Source organism: Amphibalanus amphitrite, unplaced genomic scaffold, assembly GCF_019059575.1.
Source record: "Amphibalanus amphitrite isolate SeventyFive unplaced genomic scaffold, NRLGWU_Aamphi_draft 002121F_arrow, whole genome shotgun sequence".
In the NCBI taxonomy this organism is placed as follows: Eukaryota; Metazoa; Arthropoda; class Thecostraca; order Balanomorpha; family Balanidae; genus Amphibalanus; species Amphibalanus amphitrite.
The window spans coordinates 1-26,337 of record NW_024883614.1 but is presented as its reverse complement, the minus strand read 5'-3'; the positions used below and the strand labels follow the sequence as shown (position 1 = coordinate 26,337).

At 46.0% G+C, this 26,337-nt stretch overlaps 1 protein-coding gene across 21 annotated transcripts in view; it reads left to right on the top strand.

Annotated features, from left to right (window-relative positions):
* Nucleotides 1-26,072, top strand: part of LOC122376384 (broad-complex core protein isoforms 1/2/3/4/5-like) — a 50,469-nt gene extending 24,397 nt beyond the window's left edge. For 4 of the 21 annotated variants that reach the window (XM_043356217.1, XM_043356216.1, XM_043356215.1 and 1 more), the window contains exon 6: nt 24,178-24,868. In XM_043356217.1, the coding sequence (XP_043212152.1) occupies nt 24,178-24,593 (416 nt within the window). In that variant the 3' untranslated portion in view covers nt 24,594-24,868. Of the gene's footprint in view, nt 1-303; nt 1,559-4,558; nt 5,019-5,702; nt 5,954-7,456; nt 8,093-9,614; nt 9,869-11,781; nt 12,096-12,656; nt 13,619-13,991; nt 14,174-15,226; nt 15,548-16,373; nt 16,565-18,199; nt 18,548-19,688; nt 19,904-24,177; nt 24,869-25,902 lie in introns of those variants that run through there. The other 17 variants (XM_043356245.1, XM_043356246.1, XR_006255622.1 and 14 more) reach the window with 16 other exon arrangements.
* Nucleotides 26,073-26,337: the final 265 nt, after the last annotated feature.

The following is a 26,337-nucleotide window of genomic DNA, read 5'->3' as shown; positions in this document are numbered from 1 at the left end:
CACACTACCCGTCGGCTTTCTGTCTTATTGACTAGCTTCAAAGTCGTGGGTCCATGTGTTGATTTGTATTTTATCACCGCTGTTTGATTCCCGGTATTGCATTTTGAATATATCTATTGACCTTGCAACGACCTTGTATTTTCGGTGCAATTATAGTATTTGCTGTCACTCGGTGGACCTTAGTAGATATTTGTTGTTGTTTTTTCATGCCATTATGCAGTGAAAACTGTTTTGCATGTTATTGATTTGGTCTAAAAATGATCCACATTAAAACACTGTTGATGGAAGCTGGTGTGATTGCAGGATCGAGCAGCTGGCATCCAGGAAAGCCGTGCCCCACATGTGGACGCGCCTTCAACAGCTACTCGACTTACGCCGGCCACCAGGCGGTGCACCGGGGCGAGACAACCTGCCACATCTGCAGCATAGTGTTCAGCCAGAAGTATGCCCTGAAGAGGCACATGACAGCCTATCATTGATGGAAACATACCGACCATACACCAGTTTGATCTATGAAGCTTTTCCGCTCGATGCGTGTTCAGCCTTACAAAAGGAACTGCAGTGTGCAGGGGCGGCCACCCTGAGCTGTATTCAACGTAGGACTTATGCCAGACCGATTACGTTGGCTATCCTGTTTTCTGAAAATCTACTTCAATGATTGTGATTTCTGTCGTAGTGCCGCACAGTTTTTATGCAAACACCATTCACGCGTCTATACATGTTTCCGAGAAGGAAGGTAGAGCAACTCATAACCTAGCTGTCCTCGCGGTTTGATCCCACATATTTTCTAACTCGCACGTCATGTCTGGGAACGTGCGAGTCTAAATACTCTTACGACAAAAGTAGGGTTGTATCTAGGAATAAGCGATGTAGGTCAGAACTATTTTAATGTTTACATTGTTAATTCATCGGTGTCTTCCTAATTGCTGCCTTTTTTCACATTGCTGTGATGTTTTTGAATGACATCACATGTCTCATTTTTGTATCATTTATGTAAGTAAGATCATTGCATTGTCATCTGCCGTATGCTATGTTTTCTTGCTTCTAAATCTTGAACGTTTCTCAACGGACGAGATAGAACGTTTACCCCTTAAAATGTTATGAGCTAGACTTAACGAACGATGCTGATGGTTTCCTTGTCAATGTGACATACTGCGGTACTTCGTCTGATGGTAATGTGTGGCTCAGATGCTTAGATTTAGAATTGACGGTAGTTCCTTGAAGCCATGTTGTAGATTCGATAACGCAGCGTAGTTTGACTTATATCTGAACTCGATATATCCCCTGTGGCGTTCTGACGATAACCTCGCTATTTTCGTTAGATATTGTAAAAAGGCTTTGATGTGCATTATTTTTAGGAGCTGGTTGTGTTTTTCCCAGGGTCATATCATTTCCTTACCGTCTTAAGAGTTCATATACTTGTTTTTCTGGCGCTTTCAAGATGAATGAAGAAGTAGTCTGCTAACTCGCTCCCAGATTCCTCAGTTATGATATCATTTTGTAATATGTTTGGTAGTGCATGACTAATTATGACAGATTAATAAACACTCAATTACAAGTTTGTCTGCTTTCCCCTCTGCTCCCGCCAACACACAACATGCATCAAATGTTTCTACAGTGAAATCGTAGGTACTATTAAATGACGTGCTGAATGTGACACGTCTTCCAAAAACACCCATGATAAAGTATAAAGTATTAGAATAAAGAATATGCTAACGGAAGAGATTTTTGGTTGCGATTGCAGTGTGTTTTTTATCTTTGCTTTTTTATTTGAGAAATATGCTGTATTTTTCAGCAATGCGCTTTATGGTATTCTCAAACAAGGAAAGATCATATCCGCTCATCGAAAATATATGCAAGTTAAGGTGGGGCATGGTGGGGCTATTTGACACAGTCAACAGTGTGTAGTGGTTTAGTAAAGTCGTTTGATATTTCTTGTAATTTTTGCCCAGGTTGGTGCAGAATCGAACGGTGAATTGCCGTAGCAATAATGACCAAAAAATATCAAACAGTTTTCATTTAATAGCGAGTTTACTAAAACGCTACATACTGCCTCAAATAGCCCCACTGTCTCAAATACTGTCTCCAAATGTTTCAAGCCTAACGGTAGTCAGCTATACAGGGTGGAAAATAATTACGCGAACATACTTTTTCGTCTTATAGCAATGGAAAAAGCGGCGGGTAACATGAAAATTTCATCCTTTCATATATTCCTATTTATGTGCGATACACTGACAAAGGCGTTCAGGCATAATTGACATGAGCATGCCAAGCACTGTTGGCCAAAGCTTAGTCCACGCCTCCTGGAGCTGTCTGGTGAGGCAATCGATGTTGGTGGCTACTAGCAGCTCTTAGACGCTCTCCTGAAGAGTCTCCTGGATATTTTTGATCAAATTGAGGTCTGGGCTATTCCCAGATTGACCATTATATGCCCAGAAGAAGAACAGGTTCTCAAAGCACCAGTCTTGCGTCTTTTTGGCCGTGAGAGGAAGGACTTTATCAATCATGAAGAAGAGTTTCTTTGCGTCGGGCACAAAAGTGCGCTCAATCATTTTGCCCCTTTTGGTGCATTGGTGGATTAGATAAAGAGACTCGTCTGGAAGGATGTTCCACTAGTTGTATACTTTATTTTTGGTTGCCTTTTTGGTCACTACATGCAATTCTGACACCATCCGGGCGCTCATAACACGCTGATGTGTGTTCCTTTGCCGGATGTTTGAAGGTTGGGACGGGCGGGATGTCGGACGCATCAGCAGCCCCCAACGCGTTGTTCTGCAGGTTTGACGGATGAAATAGCTTCGAAGATGTCTCACCCAACCACAAAGCCAGCTGCCTGTCCTCCTCTGTTCAGGTTCGCCGGTCTTTAGAAAACTTAACCCTCGCCGGACCTATTGGTTTTCTACATACGCGCCGGCCGAGGGGGGGGGCGGGTACGACCCCCCCTCGCCGTTTCGCCCCTGGTGGAGCTAGCGCGTCGCGGAAAAAACGAGCGTGTGCGCCGTTACGAGACGCAGAGATTGGTACCCGATTTTAAGGTCCTAGGTCAACCGGTGACCTCTGAGGTCAGGTCAAGTGCCCCAAGGTACGGTTCAGTTTTTGGTGAATAACTTCGCAAAAAATGGCCGCAGAGCCGCGATTTTGGCAGCATCGTGTTCGCCTCGCTCAGGCGCGTCGAATGATATACTTTTTGTTCGGGTCAGGTCAACTTGGGGTGTTGACCTCAGGTCAAGGTCAGGTCAGCGCCCTAAGGTCACGAAGTTGGTCGAAAGGGGTCATGTCGCATATCATTCGATTCGGCAGGTCTTCCTGAGTCCATTGGTGGCTTTCCCGACTCGCTAGCTCAATTTGATCAAGAGTTATTGACGAAAAACTAATATGACCTTGATGACGTCATAAATGACGTCACGCAAGGTCAACATTGCAAATAAGACGCATCTAACCTTGCAAGGAGTGCATCAAATCACGATTCTGTGTGCTTGAGATAGTTGGAGATCGTTCCCGGCGCCAGAATAGCAGTTTGAATTTTTCCCCATTGACTTATAATGGTGAGGTCACGAAAATGACCTGACCTCATATGACCTTTAGGAAAAATCCGAGATATACAAATTGTGAGACTCATAATGGATACTAGATCCTGCAAGTTTCATTTCCCTGTGACATCTCCTCTGGCAGTGAGGGCGTTGCGAAGTTGCGACATCTGAAGACCGTGCAGAGGTTCACTTATGACGTCATAGGTCAGTGACCTGACCTGACCCAAAAATGCGGTTGGTGTCAAAAGATGCGGCTTGGATCAAAGGTCAGGTATGCCAAGTTTCAGCTCTCTATCGCCAGCGTGTTCGGAGCTATCGCGAAAAAACCCTATGGGGGGGGGCGGCACCCGCCCCCCCCCCCTCGGCCGGCGAGGGTTAAATTGACAATCCTGCTGTTAGTTCATGAATTTTGGCCATCTCGATTGTTTGTACGGCTTGATTTTCGAATTTTCACGGATTTATGTATGAATCGTGATATCTTAGATCGGGTACCCGGCCATAGTAAACCATTTCGCCTGTTTTCGGATCGACTGTTGTCGTTTGGTCGCGGAAATGATGACCACCCATTCGGCGCCTGAATTCGCCGAGGTTCTACTGCCGCCAACGGCTTTGCTTTTTAAGTCCTCTTAAGTTTTATTATGCTTCAACCAAACGTGTAATTGAGTAATGCTGGTGCAGAGACCGTTCCGAGTCCCTTCCGCACCAATCCAGCCAAAATAATCACAAACGCTTTCCCTGGCAACACCAAATTGCGATCTTTGCACATTGTGGTCTTGTGCAGCGTATGGCGTCTGCACCATTCGAAGTCGAGACGTGTTGTAGACCTTCCAAGTCATTTTTCAAAGTAAGGTCACTTTTGGTAGATGAGGCGACAACAAACACGACCAATCATGTTCCATGACAGCCCGCGTTCATACAAAATCTCCACTGACGGGCGAAATTGTAAGAAAATACATGTTTGCGTAATTACTTTCCACCCTGTATGTGCTCTCAAATAGTGACGCTATACCCGACCGCTCTGATTGCAGGCAGCAAGAGTTGGTTTCCTGGGAAGCGGTGTCCCATATGCCACCGCTCTTTCAATGGATATTCCACCTACAAAAATCACCAAGCGGTTCACCGTGGCGAAACCACCTGTCCGATGTGCAACGTTGTGTTCAGTCAAAAACAAGCGCTGAAAAAGCACTTTTTGACACAGCACCAGTTCAACTGGGACGGCAGCTCATCGACCTTTCCATTTAAATGACTCAAGACATCTGCCGAATCAATCCTTCAGTTTGCCTATGTATAGTAAACGTCGTCGCGTAGAACCCAAATGGGTCGTTTGAGATGTGCTCTCGCTTTTATTTTGTTCTCAGCTGCCGCTGATATTAATTATCGCAGTCCCTAGTGTTAAGGAACTTCTATGTCTTGTTAACAGCGTAGATATTAGACCGCTTGAATCGCCGATGCCTGACGTATCTATAATAAAGGAATCACCTTTGCTTGTCTTGTGTGTGGTACTGCAACCATGCAAACTCCTGTTATTTTCTCATCCGAACACTTTTTCAGTAAAAGCACAACGAGACTCGATAACGTCTTCATCCACTTACACTCAGAGTCTACAAAGTTCAAAGGGAAAGGATTTGTACAGCCATTCTTGAAAGTACCGCGCATCGGTGCGGTGGATCCATCAAGCCCAACTGAGGAAGGGCTGCTAAATTTGAAAAGTCACCGAACTAATTGACCTGATGAATGGATGCAGGATGAGGGTGTCTGTTAAGTTTCGGTGACTTTCAAATTCAGCAGCCCTTCCTCGGATGGGTTTGATGGATCCACCGCAACGATGCGCGGTTCTTTCAAGACTGACTGTACATTGCTTACGGTTGACTGTAAATCACCTCAGCACACTCTTCAAAGTTGCCCATTTTTTATGTTGTTTATTGTGTCAATGACATATGCTTTCACGAGCAGTCTTACTTTTCTTACTATTCAATTTAATCGCGATGTTAAATAATACCTTTATCTGTCAGGGGCTCGTGATCTAATCCATCTTACTGACTTGGTAAACTAACAATAAGCTAAAACGTTTTCAGCCACTACAAATCTTTTATTGCTGTTCGTTCACACGAATTATTTCGTTTGCCTTTTTAGTGTTAATCCGCTTCGTGACCTAGGTTGTTTTCTTTTCAGGAGGAAACCGATTCCCAGGAAAAGAATGTGAAATATGTCATCGCACTTTCAAATATTACTCCACTTACATGCACCACCAAGCGGTGCATCGCGGAGAGACCACTTGTCCTGTCTGCAGTATTGCCTTCAGCCAAAAACAAGCGCTCAAAAAGCACATGCTGTCCATTCATCAGTTTGTTTGGGATGGACACTCCCGCATAACCGTTGATGACGGCGGCAGATTGTCAAAGAGCTAGATTCAGATGTGAGCTAGCATTAGTATGTATTCTGCGATGAGTTGAATATTAAAATGTTTGCTATGTTATCATTGCACTGGAGCCAAACCATTTCTACTAGATACCGCATTTGTGAGTGGGAGACGTAGTTTTATGCTCTGTTGTGCCGTAGGTCCGTCTATGATTGCTGAAAGTTATTTTCTCGTGTCTTTTTCGTGGACCTTTTACTAATGCTACCCTAAAAGGTCGATACTTATTGGGACTGATACTTATTTTATTTCGTTTCATTTGCGATTTGTCACTCCCATCAACGCGCCAGCCAGCTCCTGACGGCGGCAACCGCCGAACTAGTTATCTTGAGATATGACCGATAGTCACGTGGTATTCACCGGGGACATATAGATATGCCACATAAGTGCCACAGCAGATGTTTTAGGTTGTTGTTTGGTAGGTCGGTAGGGTGTAGGCAAGGGTAGGTCAGGTTAGATGATGTTCACGATCGTCACTTTCCGAAACTTGTTGGTAGATGTAAAATTATGAAATTGTTGGTAGGGCTCGGGCCCTACCAAGCCTATACAAAACGACACATATGACTATGTTTTGTTCTATATTAAGTTATATATTAACTGTGAAGAGATATTTGCGACGATCGTGAGAGGCTCTGTGGCATATATGATATACAGTATGCTCTCATATTTACTAAAGATGTACCTAGCTGTTCAGTGGCCTGGAACCGGCTGAACGCATATGTGATGTCAACCGTTTTTACGGCTTTGAACTTATTAGTGTTCTCGGCTCGTTTCTTGCTTTTTTGTGCTTAACTTTGCAACACGCTTCCACCGGTCAACATCTTATTTGTTTTGTCGTGCATCACTGTACAATATACACTGTACATCATTGTATTGTACCTATACGTGCTATATAAATTGCGTCGAGTTTCGAAATTCTTTTGGTATTGGTCCGCTTTAGACAGCCACACCGGAGGGGGTTTCATTAATTTCGATAAATAGACCTTCTTTTGGAGATGAAATGGTGCCACTGTTGCATACTTGCAGTTCTCCTTTGGATGCCTAGAAAATGACTTCTAGAATGTCAAGTGAATTCTTTATGGTACCGTTGTTAAAACTTATGCATTTTCACGTTTTTATGCATTTTCACGTTCTTATGCATTTTCACGTTTTTATGCTTAGTGTTTTTGTTGAGAAAGAGCTATTGAACATAATCTAAATAACCCATGATCAAGTTATCGTTTAGTCAAAAATCGTTAATGTATCACGGCACGACGTTTTCATTGAAGGATTATTTTCTATTGTCGCTTTCTTGCAAACGCGTTTTGCAAGGGTGCCTATGCTCACCATTCCATAAGAACTGCCAAACGTGCATTCTATATCTTTTGCAAATGTATTATCAAAAAGTGATCGGTGTCTTTTTACGCTGAACATTTTGAGCAAGTCACATTCGCCTCTCGCTGAGTGCAACATGTTTGAAATGTCTGCACTGTTGTGCCCCCGTGTTGATAGTTTTTTCTTCCGACTGCAGGCGCCGTGCTGCGTGACGGTGTGCTGTTGTGGACGTGCGACCAGTGCCAGAAGACGTTCACCCTGCGCGAGTCTCTGACACGCCACATGGCCGTGCACCGCGGCGAGACCCGCTGCCCGGTGTGCGACAAGGTGTTCAGCACCAAATTCAACCTGCAGATGCACTTGCGCTGTGTGCACAATATCAGATGATCGACCCAAGGGGTGGTGATTGATGTCGGATTAACCTGTTGATTCTGGCGAAACGTGGATCTGATTACATTCACTTGTGGAAGGAGCTGTGTTTTCTTTGTGAGAATGACTCAACTCGTGTGCATTGTGGTGTTGAGAAATTGAGGAAGTTAGATAATTTGACTGTGTCGAAGAAGGTGTCTCGCTTCAGTTTGATTGTGCACTGTGCATTGTGCACTTGTACAGGCCCTGTTCGCTGAACAATGCATTGAATTGGTTATGTTTTCAAAATTATTTGTTCATGTGTGTCCGCAAGCGTTAATTTGCTTAGCACTGTAATCCATTATGTTATTGTGTTACATCTTTCCCATGGAAAGTGCTTTACCTACATGTATCTGATCGACCCACAAAAAAGCTAACATGGCGTGTTCTTGGTATGCTGTGCTTATCAATAAAGGTGAAATTAGTTACGCTACTTTTATCGTGTGGCGGTGAAATGTTCGTTAACAAGAAACAATTCCTTTGAGATAATCGTGATATCGGCACAGAAACTGCGCGACAGGCCGGTGATCTGCCTTCGGGAGAAAAATGTAAAAGTTTATCCCTCTCCGCTAAATTATGATGCACATGCTTTGCATCTCGGAGCATTTGATTCGGGACTCCTTGTTTTACCAATGCAATCCGCCTTCCTTGCTCTTGCCTTTTCTCACTGGATGATCCAGAAAGGCCGTCGTGGGACGCTGCGGGGCATACCCCCTATAAAAAAAAAAATCTGACAAATCCATAAACCCCTCTGAGTTTGATTTCTTATGCGCTACTTTGCAGTTTCAAAACTTTTCAAATAAAAGTTGTAAAGTTTTCTCTCTAATTTGATAAACGGTAAATTTTCATCGATTTCTGGCGCTGCAAAAGGAGGGACACCGGACATTTGCCCCAAAGGCTCCCTGGATCCGCCAGTTATTTTGCTGCCAAGGGGTTTCAATTTTTGTTTTGGTTTGTTTGTTTTGTTTTGTCTTGACCATCATGACGGCACATATACAATTTGACTCATTGCTTTTCATGAGATGACTCGTCCTATTTACTTTTGTTTCACCTCGATCTATTTTTGTAGTTTTTGGTTGATTTGCACAGTTCAACACATGTGCTAGTGCTAGATAGTTCAAAGAGTCTAAGCAGCTTAGTTGTAACACGGCTGACAGAAAATCCCTGCCATGGTTTCAGGAGCTGCGCCGCCGGCTATTCGGTGTCCGGTGTGCGATATGGTGTTCCTTTCTCAGTCCACATTGCGGGGGCACAGGGCGGTTCACCGAGGTGAAACTACCTGTCCAGTCTGCCGCAAAATGTTCATGTCCAAGGGTACGATGAAAAGGCACCTACTGATGGTGCACGGATCGGAAACGGAGCCGAGCCAGGGAATCAGCTCGCCATTTTGATGCTGAAGGTGCGCCTGCTTTGTGCTGCTTCGCGGGCATGCGTCTTAGCCGTAGCTAACTACGAACTTGGCTATACACTCTTACTATTGTGAGCCTCGGGGACATGAGCATCGATATTTAGTTAATAGTTTGAATGAAAGTCACGTACCATTTTTTTTTTTGAACTGGTGCCCGTTAAACGTGAGAATCAGGTTTGATCATATTCATTGTTCTTTTCCAAAATTGTACCTATATGGAAAGCCATCTGAATATCATGTGCAATTTGGTAAATGATAACCTTTGAGATATATTTACAAGATCTTGCGAATTACCTACATTTCCATTTAAGGCGTATTTAGTAAACCCCTCGGCCGTACTTAACACTTCCGGGAAATGAAGGAATTTTGCCTCCTCAAGATAATTCCTTATTCCTATTTGACTCTCTGTGGCCAAATAAAGGTTTTTTGACGACGCTAAGGTCAACCAGCATAGCTTAGATTTGTAACTTGCATGTGTTTGCTGTCGCTACCGAGGCATGAATGTACATAAGCCGATGTTAAACCCTCTTTGTTCCAGGATCAGTCGACTTCGGAGAGTATTGCTGCCAAATTTGTCACCGAGTTTTCAAGTCTAAATCAACTCTGCGTTCACATCGTGCCTTTCATCGTGGCCAAACAACTTGTGAGATCTGTCGCAAGGTTTTCTCAACGAAGTCATCCATGAAGCAACACATGCTATTCGTGCACAACGTGGCGGACCCCCAAAGTTCCAAGACTTCATACTAGCGGAAGAATAAAAAACGGACCAAGCACCTGTTTGACGAAATGTGCGTGAGTGAAGTTCAAATGATTTGGTTGTTCTTCTCTTAACCTTCCAGGCGGTGTGGGGGGGGGGTTGTCCCCCCTCCTTAAGTTTTTTTTTCGATATATCTCCACAACCGCTGCGCCGATCGTCACCAAATTTTCAGTGGCTACCCTCCCGGTCATCAATTTTAGGTACTCATTTTGATTAAAAACTTTTCCAAAGGATATGATAATTGGCCGCTAATGACGTAGCGCAAAAACAAAGACCACCATTAGACTCACCGTGACGAGCTGCATCGAACCAATACCAATCAATTTTATGCAAAACTACCAGCTTTGAAATTTGACCTTTTTTGCCCTGCCATTGACCTGACCTCCACCAGAAATTGACCTAAACCTACCTGATGATCTTATAACCAACACCATTGAGTTGGAATTGAAAAAATTGGTCATAAAACATGCATCACACAACCCTAGTAAAGTTGGGTGCATGTGCTGAACCTTGGTGACCAGATCCGTGACCTGACCTGGTATTATCAGTGACCTCTAATTGCAGCATATGTACATACATACTTGGCAACTGAAGCGCTATCGCTGATTTTCGACATCATGCGTTTTACTCGATGTTATAGCGCATTTCTTAGAAGACCCGTGAAGGGTGAAACATTTTATCTTTGACCTGACCTGTGAAGTCATCGGTGACCCCGTCACCCCAATGTCAATGAAATTGTATTTCCCTCGATATATTTAACAAGGCAATCGAACGCCGTTTGAATTTTACGGATCCGTCCAGTACATAGTTTCGGAGATTGGGGAGGCAAAAATGCCCCCCCCCCCCCACCGCGCGGAAGGTGGCCGGGAGGCCCACCGCCTGCCGGGCTAAACCAGATTGTCGTTTGGATGTTTTGCTCTGTGATGCATAATACATGTCATATGATCTTATGATGTTCCCCTTTCAAAAGCTGTAATAAAGAAGCTGATTAAAAAACACTTTTTAGATAAATATAGGAGCTGAACAGTCTCATATGAACTGTTCTGCATCTTATGATGCGATCTGCACTGCCCTTGACAGTCATTGCACAAATATTGGAAATATTTGCATATTTGAAATGAAGTATGTAACTTAATAGAATAAGTACATATAACAAGCATACATACCCACAGGAAATTCATACTCTTTAACTCCCTTCGGAGTTTTCTTCTTCTTTCTTTCCTTTTGCTAGATCGAGTCCAGTAGCCCATTTCCTGTCGCCCTCTGGAGACCCGTCTAGCAACAAGCTCTGCTTAGCTGGACGGGCTCGAGAGGCGGCAAAATAACCTTGCACGAATCTGACCACGACCAGCCTGCTTGCTCCCCCTGCCCCTGCAATAATGTATGACTGACTAACTAACCATGGTATGAATGCATGCTAAAAAAAAAATCGTAGTACTAGTCGAAGCTATTTTTAGCTTTGATTACTTTCAGCCTCTTGTATGCATGATTTATAACACTGTTTGTTTGTGTGCACAGGGTTTTTTGCTTCCATTTTTGTTCTCTTCCTTTCTTAGCAGGGAGTGTCACGACTTGAATACTTTTGTTTCATTGGTGTTAACGTATGGTTCTGTGGTCGTGCGGGACCGTGGGTGGACACTCCTGGTCGTCTGTTCACGGGCGGCGGACTATTTCGTAGTGCAAAAAAAAAATTAAAAAAATCATGGTCTATTTTCTCCATTGCGCGAAATTCTGGGCGCACGAGTTGCGCGGCTGTCCAGTCTTGATATATTACAGATATGCATTTTTTGGTACACATTTTTTGTGATTTGAGATTGCCACTGAGGCTGAAAACAGTCTGAACCTGTTACTATCACCACCAGTATGCACGCTGGATCAAATGATATCACCCTATGGCATCCACTGTGTGCGGTCCTGACCACTTTCCGGTCGTGGCCGGGTGTTACAGGTACTCAGTTGGCGGCGCCGCAGGTCTGGTGCAACATCTGCCACCGGGTGTTCAACTCCCAGTCGACTCTGCGCGGCCACCGGGCCGTGCACCGCGGCGAGACCACCTGTCCCGTCTGTCGGAAAATGTTCAACACCAAGGGCCACATGAAGCGGCACCTGCTGGCCTCGCACCCCGCCTCGCCGGCGGCCGCCGCTGTGTCGTCTTCGTCTGCCTACCCTGGATCCAGCGGCCCTCCTCTGCTCTAGTGTTCTATTTCTCCGGCACCGTCTACGACGCCGTTCAGCACTGCGGACTGCCCGACTGAGCTACAGGTGCTGGCTAGTGGAAAAGACTTGTCTTTCTGTTTTACTTCCTTACGTTCGTGGTGATTTCTTCGTACTGAAGCTTTCGCCATGCATGTCATGACATTTTCGAATAATGTTCTCGCTCAGTAAGGTTTAGCGAACTGAGGGCTTGATGGGTCTGTTTCTTATGTTATGATTGAATACCTGTAAGTGTGAAATTACCAGTCCCGAATTCGCAGAGCGTTCATTACAGCCGTAACCCTTCGACGAGTTGTTTATGAGTTGGCACTGATGGGTCGGTTGCTTATTATAGCAGCGACGTCTATTCAGCAGAAAAATTGCTATGTCCAGGTGCCATGTAAAAGTTTGCTTTTACAAGAGTTTGATAGTAAACTCAACTAAATCTACGGAAGATATATAAGCAGTTACATATAACTGATTATACATGCCATAACAGGCGCACGAATGCCCTTGTATCGAAGTTGATGATTTTCTTTGTAATCTGACGCAAATCGTGCCTAATTATGTGTCCTGCATGTCTGCTACGTCTTGTTGTCATTCCACTCATGGTGCGTTGCTCTTTTCCAGAACCGTCTGATGGTCTTTGGTTCTGCGAACAATGCGGCAAGTCGTTCTCCCTTCGCAAGTCTCTGATCAGGCACCAGGCCGTTCACCGGGGCGAGACTCGCTGCCTCATCTGCGACAAGGTTTTCAGCACCAAATTCAACCTTCAGGCGCACGAACGGTTCGTGCACAACACGCAGTGACTTGACGATGCAGTGTGCAGTGAAGTGACGCAGTGACTCAGCTCCCTAGAACTGCGGGAGGACGAATGGCTGGACTCCGGATAAGCATTTCATTGCTTATGTTGCTACTTGCCATACTGTTCATATACATGCGACTAGTGTTTTTATGCTACGATTGTTGCGCTTGTGAGGTAAACCACGCTGATGGGTACGTACTTCTGATGGTATAACGAAGACCATTGCTTGATTGGTTTGGGAAACTAGTTTTTCTTCATGTTGAAGCTGAAGTTCCGTTTTGTGGTGATACCCCGCCTCGATGTACACAATGTGCGTACAGCTTCGAAAGATAACGCCTAGCTTCCGCCCTCTCTGGCAATAATTGAAACTTATCAATACTTTATATTAGTGACAAGCAAAGCGCAGTGTATCATTAACACACCTGTGTGTCTCAATCGCTAGTTCTTTCCTCTTCATGAGCTGAGTTTCACTGCAGATAGCAGTAAGTGCGAAGAAAGGGCTGCTCTTCTTTTGCATTGAAGGCGATCGCTCCTTGCATATTGCTTATGTGATTAGCTGGTGCAAATGTAACTGTAATCATACTACTGATGGGAACGTCTAGAATTAGTTCATTTGTCGGTGAATCTTACCGTTGTGCGTGGCGTGAACGTTGCATTGACTTGACCTGCACATATGCAATTCAGACACAGTGACGATTCGGCTGTGCTGGGAAGTGTGAATCCTGCTATTTGGTGGGCAAGGTTGTACTGTAAATAAATATGTGGTTATTTGTAAATACATTTGATGAAGCACCTTGTCGCTTCTTGCCTCCTCTGGGGCACTGCAATTGTGGCACGATTACACTGTTATGGGTTGGGGTATTTGCAATCGCGTTCCTACTCCTTCGCGAGAACAAAATTTGCTCGCAATATTGCATTATTTAAATTTGAGGGAAGTATCCGCAGCTTTATAGGCATTTATGATAACTGTCTCTTCATGTTGTCGAAGCCAGGTGATGTCACCGAGTCGAAGCAATCAACTGCGTCAATTACCTACTTGATGGCTGACACATTGCTTTGGCTTTGAACACAGATGGACTGTTCAATATAAGTCTGTTGTAGAGCTAAACGGCTAAGGTAGACCCTTTGCATGCGGCTCTAATCACGTAATCCCTTTACAGGCAATAGATGCGAAGTGTGTGGACGAGTCTTCAGCTCTGCGTCCGCCCTTCGCGGCCACCGCGCCGTGCATCGTGGTGAAACGCAGTGCTTCATCTGCCACAGAGTGTTCAGCAACAAGTTTAACATGCAGGCTCACGTTCGCTCTGTGCACCGCTGTCCAAACTGACTAGGGCTGCGCTCATGACACATGTCTTTTCCACTTGTTCTTGCCCGTTTTTTCACGGTCCCAGGCAGCGATGCCGGTGTGTATGTTTACTGTCCAAAAAACCTATAGTAGCTCGGTGGGCAGATTGGTGAGTCGGTGACCTCTTTTGCTGCGTAATAGCGAGGAGATGGGAGGGAGTAGTGCCGAGCGTAGTCTAGAAACACCCTCCCTGTGACGCGGAATTTGGTCAGGGAACAGTCAGGGGTCCGATACTACCTACGCATAGTTTTGTGTCCACTATTTTATTGGGTTGTTAGCCGACCGACCGGTACTCGACCGGTTTTGACCGGTCAAGGCTATCCATAGCCGGCGGGTTGGGCAAACGGGCCCACCCGTGGCCGGGTTCTGTGATTGTGATTGAGCAGTGTGATTGTGCGGTCGTTGTTATTGATTTACTGTGTTCGTAAATATAGCTATTACACAGCCATGTATTGTTGCATCGATTACCGAGACGAAGCGAGTGCATACGATTATCCAAAGATGACAGGTTTTAGGTACAGCCCTAAGCTGGGACGGTTACTCAGCGAGAAGTTCCACCGCAAAAGTTGTTCGTTTGCATTGTTTGTGCCTATCTTGTCTTTCGCCTGCGTAAAAAAGTAGCGAAGCAAAAAGAAACATGCGTAAAAAGTAGCAAAGTAGAAATAAACAAAAAGGAACTGCGTAAAAAGAAACAAAGCAAAAAATTTGGCTGTGAGAAAATGTAACGCGACTAAGTGAAGCAGCTGCCAGCGTTTCATACCTAAATGGCAGCATATTTTTTCTTTTGAATAGCTCACCCACTATCCGGCCTAAAACGGATATAAAAAACTGAGCCAAACGTAGATTTCATAACGTATGTGTAGTTGTATCAGTCAAATCGGTGTTGCAGACTTGAATTATTGCAGACCCGTGTCACCGCATTGCTGAAATCACACTTTTCGAAATTCAAACGGCACATAGGTAGGTACTTAATTTTTTGCTAAGCAGTATTTACATTTTGGTCTTGATTAAGTTATTTTCGCTTTTAAATCAGACAATCCTTCTTTTCAGACGTTGGCGGCCTTCCTGTGCACCGCTGCGAAACTTGCGATCGAACGTTCAACTCCATGTCTACTCTCCGCGGTCACAGGGCCTTCCACCGCGGCGAGACAGTCTGTCCCATTTGCTCAAAGGTGTTCAGCACCAAGGGCTGTCTAAAATATCACATGGCGTCTCGACATACCCAATATACGTAAACACAGGTTCTATGGCCATTGGATGGTGCAGTGGAAATGTCATTGTTCCGTGAACGCTGGCGTGTCGCCAGATAAGCCAAGATGGTTAAACATGGGAACGTCCTGATCATGTTTGGACATATTTGTTTTGCTTAAGGCTTTTTTTCTTAGCTTTACGTGACCTATCGCTTATGCTTATTAGGTATGCTGTGCTTAAAGTGTCTCGTATGGTATCTCCCTCGCTATGATCACTGCTGCTTATGTAGACATGTCGTTACAATAAAAAGCTAGCCGGCAATTTGTTTTTACCCATCTCAGAGGACACTCTTGCGATTTCGAGAACGAGAACAAGTTTCATCGATTCACGCTACACTGCACTTACACTACACTTAACTACACTACACTTAAAGGATGTCAGAGGATGTCGAAAACACTCGCTGGGTGAACACTGAGCATTGTGATGGGCTACCGGACATTCAGATAACTCATTCTTTTCTTTCGAGTACCAGTTCTACTAGCACCAGTACCACTTGAACGCTGGCGTGTCGCCAGATAAGGCAAGATGGTGATACACGGGAACGTCCTGATGTGATGCTATTTGGACATATTCCTTTTTCTTAGCACCACTTTCGAGTACCAGTTCGAGTACCAGTTCTTCTGACGAGGCCATGATCCAGTTAAAAATATTTAGGCTGTACCCACCGAGGTACGGATGAGAACAATATAACTGTTTAGCACTGATATTATTTGCACTAGCTTACAAGTTGATGTGCACGCTGATGACGTTGAAATGCGTGAGCAACGCTTACGGAAGATAACGTGAAGGAACATGCTTTGCTGATATTCAGCTAAACTTTATGACGTGCCACACTAATGCACAAACTCTTTGTTGTACCATTTCTATGCCATATCGACTTTGCGACTACTAGTCGCTTGAAGCAGTGATTGCTGTCGTTTCCCTCACATGCGATTCCTTTTGGCAGGCGAGGACGCTGACCGTTTGAAGTGCAACATCTGCGGGAAGCAGTTCTCTGCGGAGTCGACTTTCCGCAACCACCGGGCCCTCCACCGGGGAGAGACCACCTGTCCTTTTTGCTCGAAGGTTTTGTGCACCAAGTTCTACCTTAAACAGCACATTGCCACTCGTCATTCCACTTGAATATGGCTCAGTTAGAGGTAGATGCAGTGGATAAAGATGTGGGCTGTTTCTTGTGGCCTGGAGTGTCACTTTGTTTGGTAATTTTGTGTATATGTTATGTACCGGAGTGTTTCGCCATGTATATAAATGAACATCTTTGGCGTTATCTGCGCTTGAAATGTACACATTAACTTCGCGGTATGGTGCACTAATGTTCGTTTTAGGAGGGTAGAGATCCTCTGGAGGTGGGGGTTCTGGACCCAAGGCTCGCGGAGCACCAAAACTTCCGGAGCCCTCTCAGACCGGTGCGAGATCCGCTCAGACCGTCACTGGGCCCCCAGAGATCGATGTGGACCCTGCAACTTACGCGTGAACTAACACGGAACGAGTACTCTCAGCGAACTGCTTCGTACGACCCATGAAAAGCGAGATCATGTGATGTAAGCTAGACGCCTACGGACTTGCGATATCCACCCTGTTTTCTTGTACATTCGTTTGGATGTAAAATAAACAACCAACGTTTAGCCTAGAATTGCTTTAAAAAGAAATGAATGATACGACAATGGCAATTTTCCTAGGCCAAGAGATAGCGCACGATCAGACGGACGAAAGGTCCCTTCCATCGCAGCAGAAGGACACAACGACCCAGCCAGCTACATCTTGGGCATCATCAGTAAGCGGAAACAGATGTAAATGCCAAGTGGCACCTCACGAACACGGACCCCACTGACTACATGACAACGCTCTGAGACGCGCATCGACTCTGAGAAGTCTCATTGATTCAATCCACTGCTCATTAAGGCCGTCTAAGGAAGGCGATGAATTCACTGGATGAGAGTGTTATGGACCGTTGTGTCTTAAATAATTGTGCTGTTCGTTCGACTCTTTTGATAACCAGTGCCTCTGGTTGCATCCGGAGTTCATAATAGAGGTGGCAAAATGTGGACCCGGGGACCCGGTCCAAAGAACCAGTCTGGACCCATATGGGTCCAGACCGGTTCCTGGAAATTTTCTGACGGGTCCAACCGGGTCCTGCCATAAACCATACATTTTGCACACTGCACATGATTGCAAAATATTAAAGTGAATGGGAAAAAAACATTTGCTCGTGTATGTTTCCTTACACACTGTAGCTCATGAGTGTTCCCAGAAGGAAAAAGGCTGTTTTACATGATGCAACTATTGATGCCTATACAAATAGTTTGCATTCATTGACTTTTTGGGGAACGGGTCCAACTGGTTCCGATGCCAACTAAGACCGGGTCCGACTGGTTCCAGAAATGTCCAGTCGGGTCTGGTTCGAGTCTGGTTCCCAAAATTTTCACCTTTTGCCACCTCTAGTTCATAATTCGGCCGATAGCATAAAATTGCGTTAATTCTCTTGCGACAAAATAACTACGATTGAAAATTGACAGATGTTGACGTTATACAGGATAACTGGTTTGTTCGTTTTCCATCGGCGTTGATTTCCATAGTCATTGAAACGTAGAAGACAAGTACGCGTTACCTATGTAGGTACTCTGATAAAGAAAAGGTGCGACATTTTTTTCTCCGCGCTTTACGATTTCCATACCTCATTAATGCTTCCTTTCTTCGTTGGTCGTTGTGCTCCTGGTTGCATCGCACCAACTCTACCGGTGAAGTGGTGACGACTGTCGTCCCTTTCGGCAGATAGGGGAGCTGCCTGGCTGGCCAGCCTAAAGTGCAACATCTGCGGGAGGCAGTTCTCGGCGCCGTCCACCCTCCGCAACCACCGGGCCTTCCACCGCGGAGAGACGGTCTGTTCTATTTGCTCGAAGGTTTTCAGCTGCAAGAGCAGTCTAAAACAACACATGGCGACTTGTCATCTTTTGCAAACTGGGTTTATGTAGTTGGAAATGCAGTGAGTTTGTCATGATTGTTTCGTGATGACGGATGGCAGAAGCGTCACTTCCAGCCGCAGACACTGTAGTGTCTGGGACTGTTTCCTGGTGCAACTTATGGCTTGTGTGCTTCAGGCGTATGTAAATATGGTGTAAATTTACTGATTTAGGTTTAAATGTAGCCATGTTCTGTTTCGGCGCTTAAGTGCTTCTGCAAGTGTGCATTCTAAGTTATGTGCTGTTGGTGGATATTAAGTTCACTGCACTTTGCAACTAGCATCGTCGGATAATTGGGGACATTGTTGTGAAAAGGATGAAGCATTATGTTCACTTTATTTGTGAAGGATTGTTCACCAACATTTCTTTTAAAAAAATGTTTTGTTCTGAATCATAGTCGTATATGATTCATCAGAATCAGAGTCATAGCCTCTTCTTATCTTTACCTAAGTGTCAAGATTTGCGTGCTTACTTATATTTTTCCTGATAAATAGGCCGTCTTTCGTTGTCTGCCTAGAACAGATATAAATACACATTTGAATGCATGAATAAAGCCTTTGAAAAGATGTTTATAATATGATTGAAGCTATCGTAGGTACCCCACTTCTTCGGTCACACAGAACACATGGTCGGTCAGGCGAACAAAACTATCGCCTCGGCAGTTCCAGCGATCGTAAGGTAAGTTGGTGGTTCGAGCCGTAACGCAATGACATGTTTGAAAATAGCCTGCACTCGGGCGCTAAAACAAACAAATGATATGAATGTTTTCATGAAGCGTTTTGCGTTGTTCGCAAGCGAAACCAGATTTAGGTTGAAGTACAACGCAAACGTGGACGATGCTGACCATGAGACAACTCGAAACGGGCGAAGACGTTATATTCATTTACGCTGCACACGTCTTGCCCCAAAATACCAGCCTATTCCAGAAAGGCGAGAGCCCTTCCTGGGTGAAAATTTAGCGTGAGTTTGACGGGTCAGTTGATTTATGTGACGTTAATTTACCGTCTTCGATCAAGTCGTTTTCTCAAGCGACCTGGCTAAGACAATAATGCAGCTCACCTTCTCTGCGTTTGCTTTGGACAAAACGGCAGTGATGCTTCTGCTTATGTTCGTTATTACTTACGACTTAATTAGGTAGGTAAAGCACGGACAAAGCAGTATACTTTGCTAAGCGCACCACTTGATAATTAGAAATTAGAGTGCAAATGACGCTGCTTTGCTGCATTAATTTTCCCCGCGCTTTTTTTTTTGTCACCCCTCAGTGACGGCTGTCCCCTCACGAGCGATCCCTATATCTGCAGGGGACGCCGCCTGGCTGGCCAGCTTGAAGTGCAATCTGTGCGGGAAGCAGTTCTCTGCGCCGTCCACCCTGCGCAACCACCGGGCATTCCACCGCGGCGAGACTACCTGTCCCATCTGCGGTCACGTGTTCTCCGAGAAGGGCAACCTCAAGGTGCACCTCAAGCGGATACACGGCCTTGACCCCTTCGCCAGACAGTGATAGTTGGGGGGATACGTGTTGGTAACTCGTTGGTGTGTTCAGTGGTTATCTTGGTGAATCTAGTCCGGACTTGTCGACCTGGTGGCTACTCCCTTGTGCGTAGTGTGTGTTATTGGCACTCTTCTAGTGAAAGATACAACTATTAGTCCGGCAATACACGATGATGCACTCAGAATGTATGCTTGATCTGAGCGTGAACATTGAATGACGTGTAGATCAGCCTACTGAAAAACTAGAGACGATGAATAGCGTGAGTACCTACCAGACTTGTTCTTTATTTGACATACACCTATATTTTGTCAGTTATCGAAAGATGCGTTTACGGCAAATATCAACTAAGCATATTATCATCGCCTTATGGTCGAAGGGCTGTGGAGGGTGCATTGATTTTCATTGATTTTTTTTTTCTTACTGGATTCATGCACAACTACAAATTTCCGGAGCTCAAAACATGTTGAGTTATCTACTAATTTTTCATTAAAATCACCATTCGATTTGTGATTAGATAGTGTCTTATTTGCAGTTGATGTCATTGCGTCCTGATTTAGGGACACATGACACATTTATTTACCTATTTTGAATGGCATTGCTAGACGTTTGCTACTCCCATTGGCCGTCAAGCTTATATAAAATGTTTCACAAGAGTTGCTGTTGCAATTGGACATGATAATTTATTATAACCTCTTTTTTTGCATTGAAGTGTCTTATTTGTCTTGTTTCTACCTGACCGTTTTGTCGGCGACCCGGTGTAACTGTGGTGCGCCGTGTGGCCGACAGGTGGCGGCAGCGGCGGCTCGCCCCGGCTGCACCAGTGCCCGCAGTGCGGCCGCCAGTTCGCGGCCAGCTCCTCCTACTACCACCACATGGCGATGCACCGCGGCGAGACCACGTGCCCGATCTGTGGCAAGGTGCTCAGCCACAAGGGTAACCTCAAGTGCCACATGAAGACGGTGCACGGCGTGCCGCCGCCGGCCGATCCGGCCCGCTGGTCCGCCCCGATGGCGCAGTCGCCGGCCGCGCCGCGCTGGCCGCAACAGGACGCTGCCGAGCAGCGGGGGCAGCAGCCGCAGCAGCACGCGCCGCAGAGCTCACAGCAGCAATAACCCAGCCAGCAGTTTGGTTCGGCTCAAGTCCGTTTTGCCCCGGCAACTCCGACATGCCAAACTTGGGCCGGTGTAAACGGAACCGGGGTTTGGGTCGATATGGCTCTATTCCGGTTAGCCAGTCTTTGCTGTAGCGCTCCCGAATTGGTATGGTTTCGGATCGCCAAGTCTGGCTGAAGTCCGGCTCCCTGCCACGGCTCAAGTCCGGCTTCCTACGGCCAGGTCCGGCTGCCTCGTAGCTGCTCTGACTTACTGTGGCTAAAGTACGGTTGAAGTACGGCATGGCTGATGCGGCATAAGTCCGGCTGTGGTGCGGGCGAGCTCCGGGATCGTGTGTCAGCTCCAGTAGAGCCCCAGACCTTGGCTGTACTTTAGCCGAAGCAAATGCTGGAGCTAGCCAGAGTAAAACCAGCTACGGCCCCGACCAAATTTGCTGGCTGGGAAGAGAGTGTCACCGTCAAATGACTCAGCCACAGTACAGAATGAAGCGTTATTCGTCCAAGTCGCGAGGAAATTTGAGCGCACTTTTCCGCAAAAGTCTAGCGGCTGTTGGTTTCGTTTTTGTTTACGTTTCTGTTTGAGGATTTGATTTTAGTCATGTAACGAAAATCGGTGCGTCGTGGTGGAAGACCGTTGAGCAACTTTATGATGCCTAAATCCAGGGCCGTACGTATATACATACATACATACGGTGAATCTTAGCATGCAAAGAGACGAGTCTTTTGCAAATAAGAAATGCAGATTGTAAATAATCAATGCAGCATGTCATTTTAGTGGCACCGATTATTGGAAGGTACATACCTACTCTGATCTTAGTTTAATAGATGGCACACTTTCATGACTTAAGTTTGTTTTAACACTATCCGGTAACTGCGTATCAGTGCATCGATTGGAGCTGCATCGTTGGAACTTTGGTTCCAGCAATCAACGTCATACGCAATTATAAAATAGGTATGACATAAAGGAACAAACAAAGTCACAAGCTACAATGATACTACAAACAGGACGAAAGTGAGTGTAGTGCACAAAAGGACATATGGACACTTCCATTATCAGAGCCGTGGTGTTAGTGTGAGAAATACAGGCATCGGCGTGTGCTCATCAAGCGGCTTCTCAATTAACCCACGCCAAGCGGTCGTCCTATCGTAATACATCGAGGCGGGTAGAGGGTCATACGTCCTCTGGGTCACACAGAGATAAACGATAAACAGCTTTCGAAAGAGGCACACAAATCTGGAAGAAAGTACGTCGGCGATTGTGAAGCTTGCACGCTAAAGGTCAGGTCGCCCAGAGGTCATCAAAGCTCAAATTTTCCAGATTTTGGGATTCTTGAACGCCTAAATTGTCTCATAATTCGTGAGCTGATTGAGCTAAAGCATCGTGAAACAAAGCGTTCGATATATCTTTGAAGCCTCTTTCGCTGTTATTCGAAGATTTGACCTGTGATCGCGACTTGGCCACCAGAAGATAAAATCCGCCGAAGCTGCCTTTTTTGTGGATTTTATGTTTTTTATGCAAACTCGCACTATATTTATTCAATGCGCACTCTGATTCTTTGGTCGATATACGTGGAATCATAAGTAAATTTGACTTACAACGCCGAAGAGAAAATTTTGCCGTATAGTTTGCGACCTTAGCCTTAGGTTATGACCCTCAACGTGTATCATGACATGACCGGAAAAAGGCGTGCTATGACATCAAGCGATTCGTATTTCGTATTGTTGATGATTCAATTTCCAAACAAAGCTGTTTTATTGCTATAGCGTGTTTCTCCGCTTATTGCCCCCAAACTGTGAAACCTTGTCAAAAATTGTCAAAACCGACCTTTCATAACCTCGTATGCGTCAAACTCAAATTTGCTATTTCTTATTAACCTGATATCTACTGATTATTGACAGCTGAGAGTTTTGTACGGCCTTAGTGCGAAATAGCAGTTCACAACGACCGTGGCGTTGTTACGAGCGAGCGAGCGCAGCGAGCGAAGCGAGTCTTTTCAATATAACGGAAAAATCTCAGTATGAGCGGCCCGGCCCGGCCCGGCCTGTAACGCTTTTGAGAGGCTTATATCTCAGCAACCGCTGGACCGATTGGCCTGCGGTCTTTTTTGCTGGGTAGCCCGATCCCTTCTACCCCGTAATTGACTACTTTTGATACATCTCAGTGACCGTCATGGCACGTGCCACGTGAAAAGTCAAGGGTGTTCAAGCAGTTTTGCAAAAGTAATGATTTTGAGAGGCCCATATCTCAGCAGCGGCTTGAGCGATTGTCTTGCGGTAATTTTTATAGGGTAGCTGCACCCCTTCTATCAAAGGTCGGATACTCTTGATCTATGTGAGTGACCCCCACTGCACGTGCAAAATACAAAAAGAAGAGGTGCCAAATTTGTTCCCATTTCAGTAACTCGGTAATTACTGGGGCGATTTCGCTGAAACTTGGCATGCAGGTAGGCACCCACCAGGCAATGCATTCCCATGTGTTGCGGTTAGGGTGCTACTGCACGTGCGCACGTGCAGGGGGCGTTTCCAGATCTCGAGAACGGCCGGGCCGATTGCGCTCAAATTTGGTACACGGTTGGGGACCGGTTAGTAGGGTGCCGTGCAAAAGTCATTTTGGACCCCGTTTGCACATGCGCAAGTGCAGAATGCCGCTTCCAGATCTCAGGAACGGCTGGGCCGATTGCGTTCAAATTTGGCACACCGCTAGCGACCGGTTAGAAGGGTACTTTGCACAAGCTCGTAGGAGGTACCCTCTCGCCCTTCCGCACGTGCAGGGCTCACTATCTCGCTCGCTCGTTCTTCGCCCAAAAGGCGTTTTACTGGTATTTTATTATATTGCAAAAATTCATTACGCAGTAGGTATGTAGGCATGCAGTTTGCAGGCATGCTTGATGGTTTCGATACAATTTTCAACGGATATGTCATTGCTTGAAGCAGTACTTCGTCTTCTACACTCCATTTCATGCACTTGAAGAAAAGTTGGACGCGCATGCTAACTTAGTAACTTGCCACCGAATTTGCTCTTTTACGTCTTTTTTTGCAATGTCTGATTGGTTACTTCATACTTGTGTTTGTGTTTTATTGCTGCTCAGCATGCAATGCAGCCCTACTCTGCTGAGCCGTGCCAGTACCCTTGGAACCGGGTGAGAGCAGGATGGTGAGAGCGCGCCCGGTGCTCCTCTGTCGGCAGAGCTGCGCTGCGACCAGTGCGGCCGGGTGTTCCGCGCGCGGTCCACCTACCGGCACCACCTGTCGCTGCACCGCGGACAGACCACCTGCACCGTCTGCCACAAGGTCTACAGCCACAAGGGCAACCTCAAGAGCCACATGATGGCCGTCCACGGCATGGTGTTTGACGACAGTCGGCGCGGGGCCGGCGCGGCGGCCGAGCCGCGGCCCCCCGTCGGACCGCACATGCCGTCGGCACCGATGGCCGTCGGACGTGGTCTGAACGTCGCTGCGACCGGTGGGCGCCTGCAGAGCGCGCCTGCAGCGGGTGGAGACTGGAGGCAGAGCGGAGGCGCCCTGGGAGGCGCTCCTAGGGATGGCGGTCATGAGGAGCTACGTCACTGGCCCGACAGCTCCTCCGTCACGGGGCCTCGCTGATTTGTTTCCAATAGCTAAGCTTTGCGACGCGAACGACAGGGGATGGATGTGGGTGAAGTGACCAGAAGGACGGTGCAGACTGCAGCGTGTTTGCTTAGTTAACACTTAGTACATTTTTACTCATTGCGGTGCACGCCAGTTGTCAGTAGCCTGCTTAGGGTATTCACACATTTTTTCATAGGTATCTTTAGTATTAGTGCTAACTCTAAGGCAGAAGTTAGGTACTTATGAATAAGCACAGTTGCCGTTATGGCCAGTTCTATAATCATCAGTTAACTCGGTGTTCCATAGTCCCAGAATGTAAATATGCTGTTCTCAAGTGGTCGTTTGCTGAGTTTTCGATATTCTAGTTTTCATTTGAGACTGATTAATAAAGCATCGACTTTTCGGTAAGGTATTTCTCTTATCGGCCTTACGCATAGTCCCCATCAGCAATCACTGTCAAGAGACAAGACCTCACAATATATCGATGGTGTGCAAAACTGGAGCATACAGGTTGTGTGCTGAGTGGAAGATCTAATAAATATCCTTGCTGGACTTGGAGCCATCTTGCAAGTCAGCCTGGTCCTTTTAGCAGGCAAGTACTAACTACGGCACAGCATTGCATGTGCTTTTGGTCCGTCTTTGGTCCGTTGGATGGTTATAGTCCTGCGCTGGTCCTTGTGGTGCCGGTACGTTGTGGTATCTTTTATCGAGCAACTGATCACTAATGGATGGTTAATTCATGTTTTATTATTAACTTCAGTGGGCATAGAATATCATCTCGAGGTTTCATGGCGTTATTAGCCGACAATCGGCTTTCCGGTATCCTTTAACTGGAACAAATGCGGCGCCGAAATGAACTCAATAATTCTTTCGTAAAGAAATGCTCTAATCCAAGGCCATTGCGTTACTTTTTCAACACTAATGCAAAGAAAGGTAAGCATTTATTACATACGTTTTTTTAACAACTACCCAGGCATATGCCGTTCTGAGAATGTCATTCTAAGCCACATTCAAGAACAGCTCATTTTCGTGCTTAACCAGGCACCAGCAACTTTGCTAATAACCTGACATCTTATATCTCTTGCATATCGAATTTCTGCAGTGAGCGTCACTGAAATTCACCCCATCTGACGCCGTCTCTCTCTCTCTCTCTCTCTCTCTCTCTCTCTCTCTCTCTCTCTCTCTCTCTCTCTCTCTCTCTCTCTCTCTCTCTCTCTCTCTCTCTCTCTCTCTCTCTCTCTCTCTCTCTCCTCTCTCTCTCTCTCTCTCTCTCTCTCTCTCTCTCTCTCTCTCTCTCTCTCTCTCTCTCTCTCCACGCCAGCAGAACAGTACCGGTGTCGTCTGTGCGGCCGCACGTTCCGCGCACCATCCACCTACCGTAACCACCTGGCGCTCCACCGGGGCGAGACCACGTGCCCCATCTGCGGCAGGGTGTTCGCAGAGAAGGGCTCCAAGAAGATCCACATCCGCAACGTGCATGGCATCACGTGAGCGGCACAGGTGAGGAAGCTCAGTAAGCCGGCAATTTTGGTTCAGAGCGAGATTTGGAAAATCTTGGGCGCTGGGCAAGCAGTCGGTTGTCTGGAGTTGAGTGATGCTTTGTTCCACATGCTTCTTGTCTGTATTGTGCACACAGTTGTCCGTTGAGGCGGCTAAAAACAGTGCTGCTAGCGTAATAGCATTGCTTTCTAGATTTGTACGTACATAAGTGCTGCCGAAGAGATGAAGGGCACAGATAATGAAAGTTCACGCCTACATT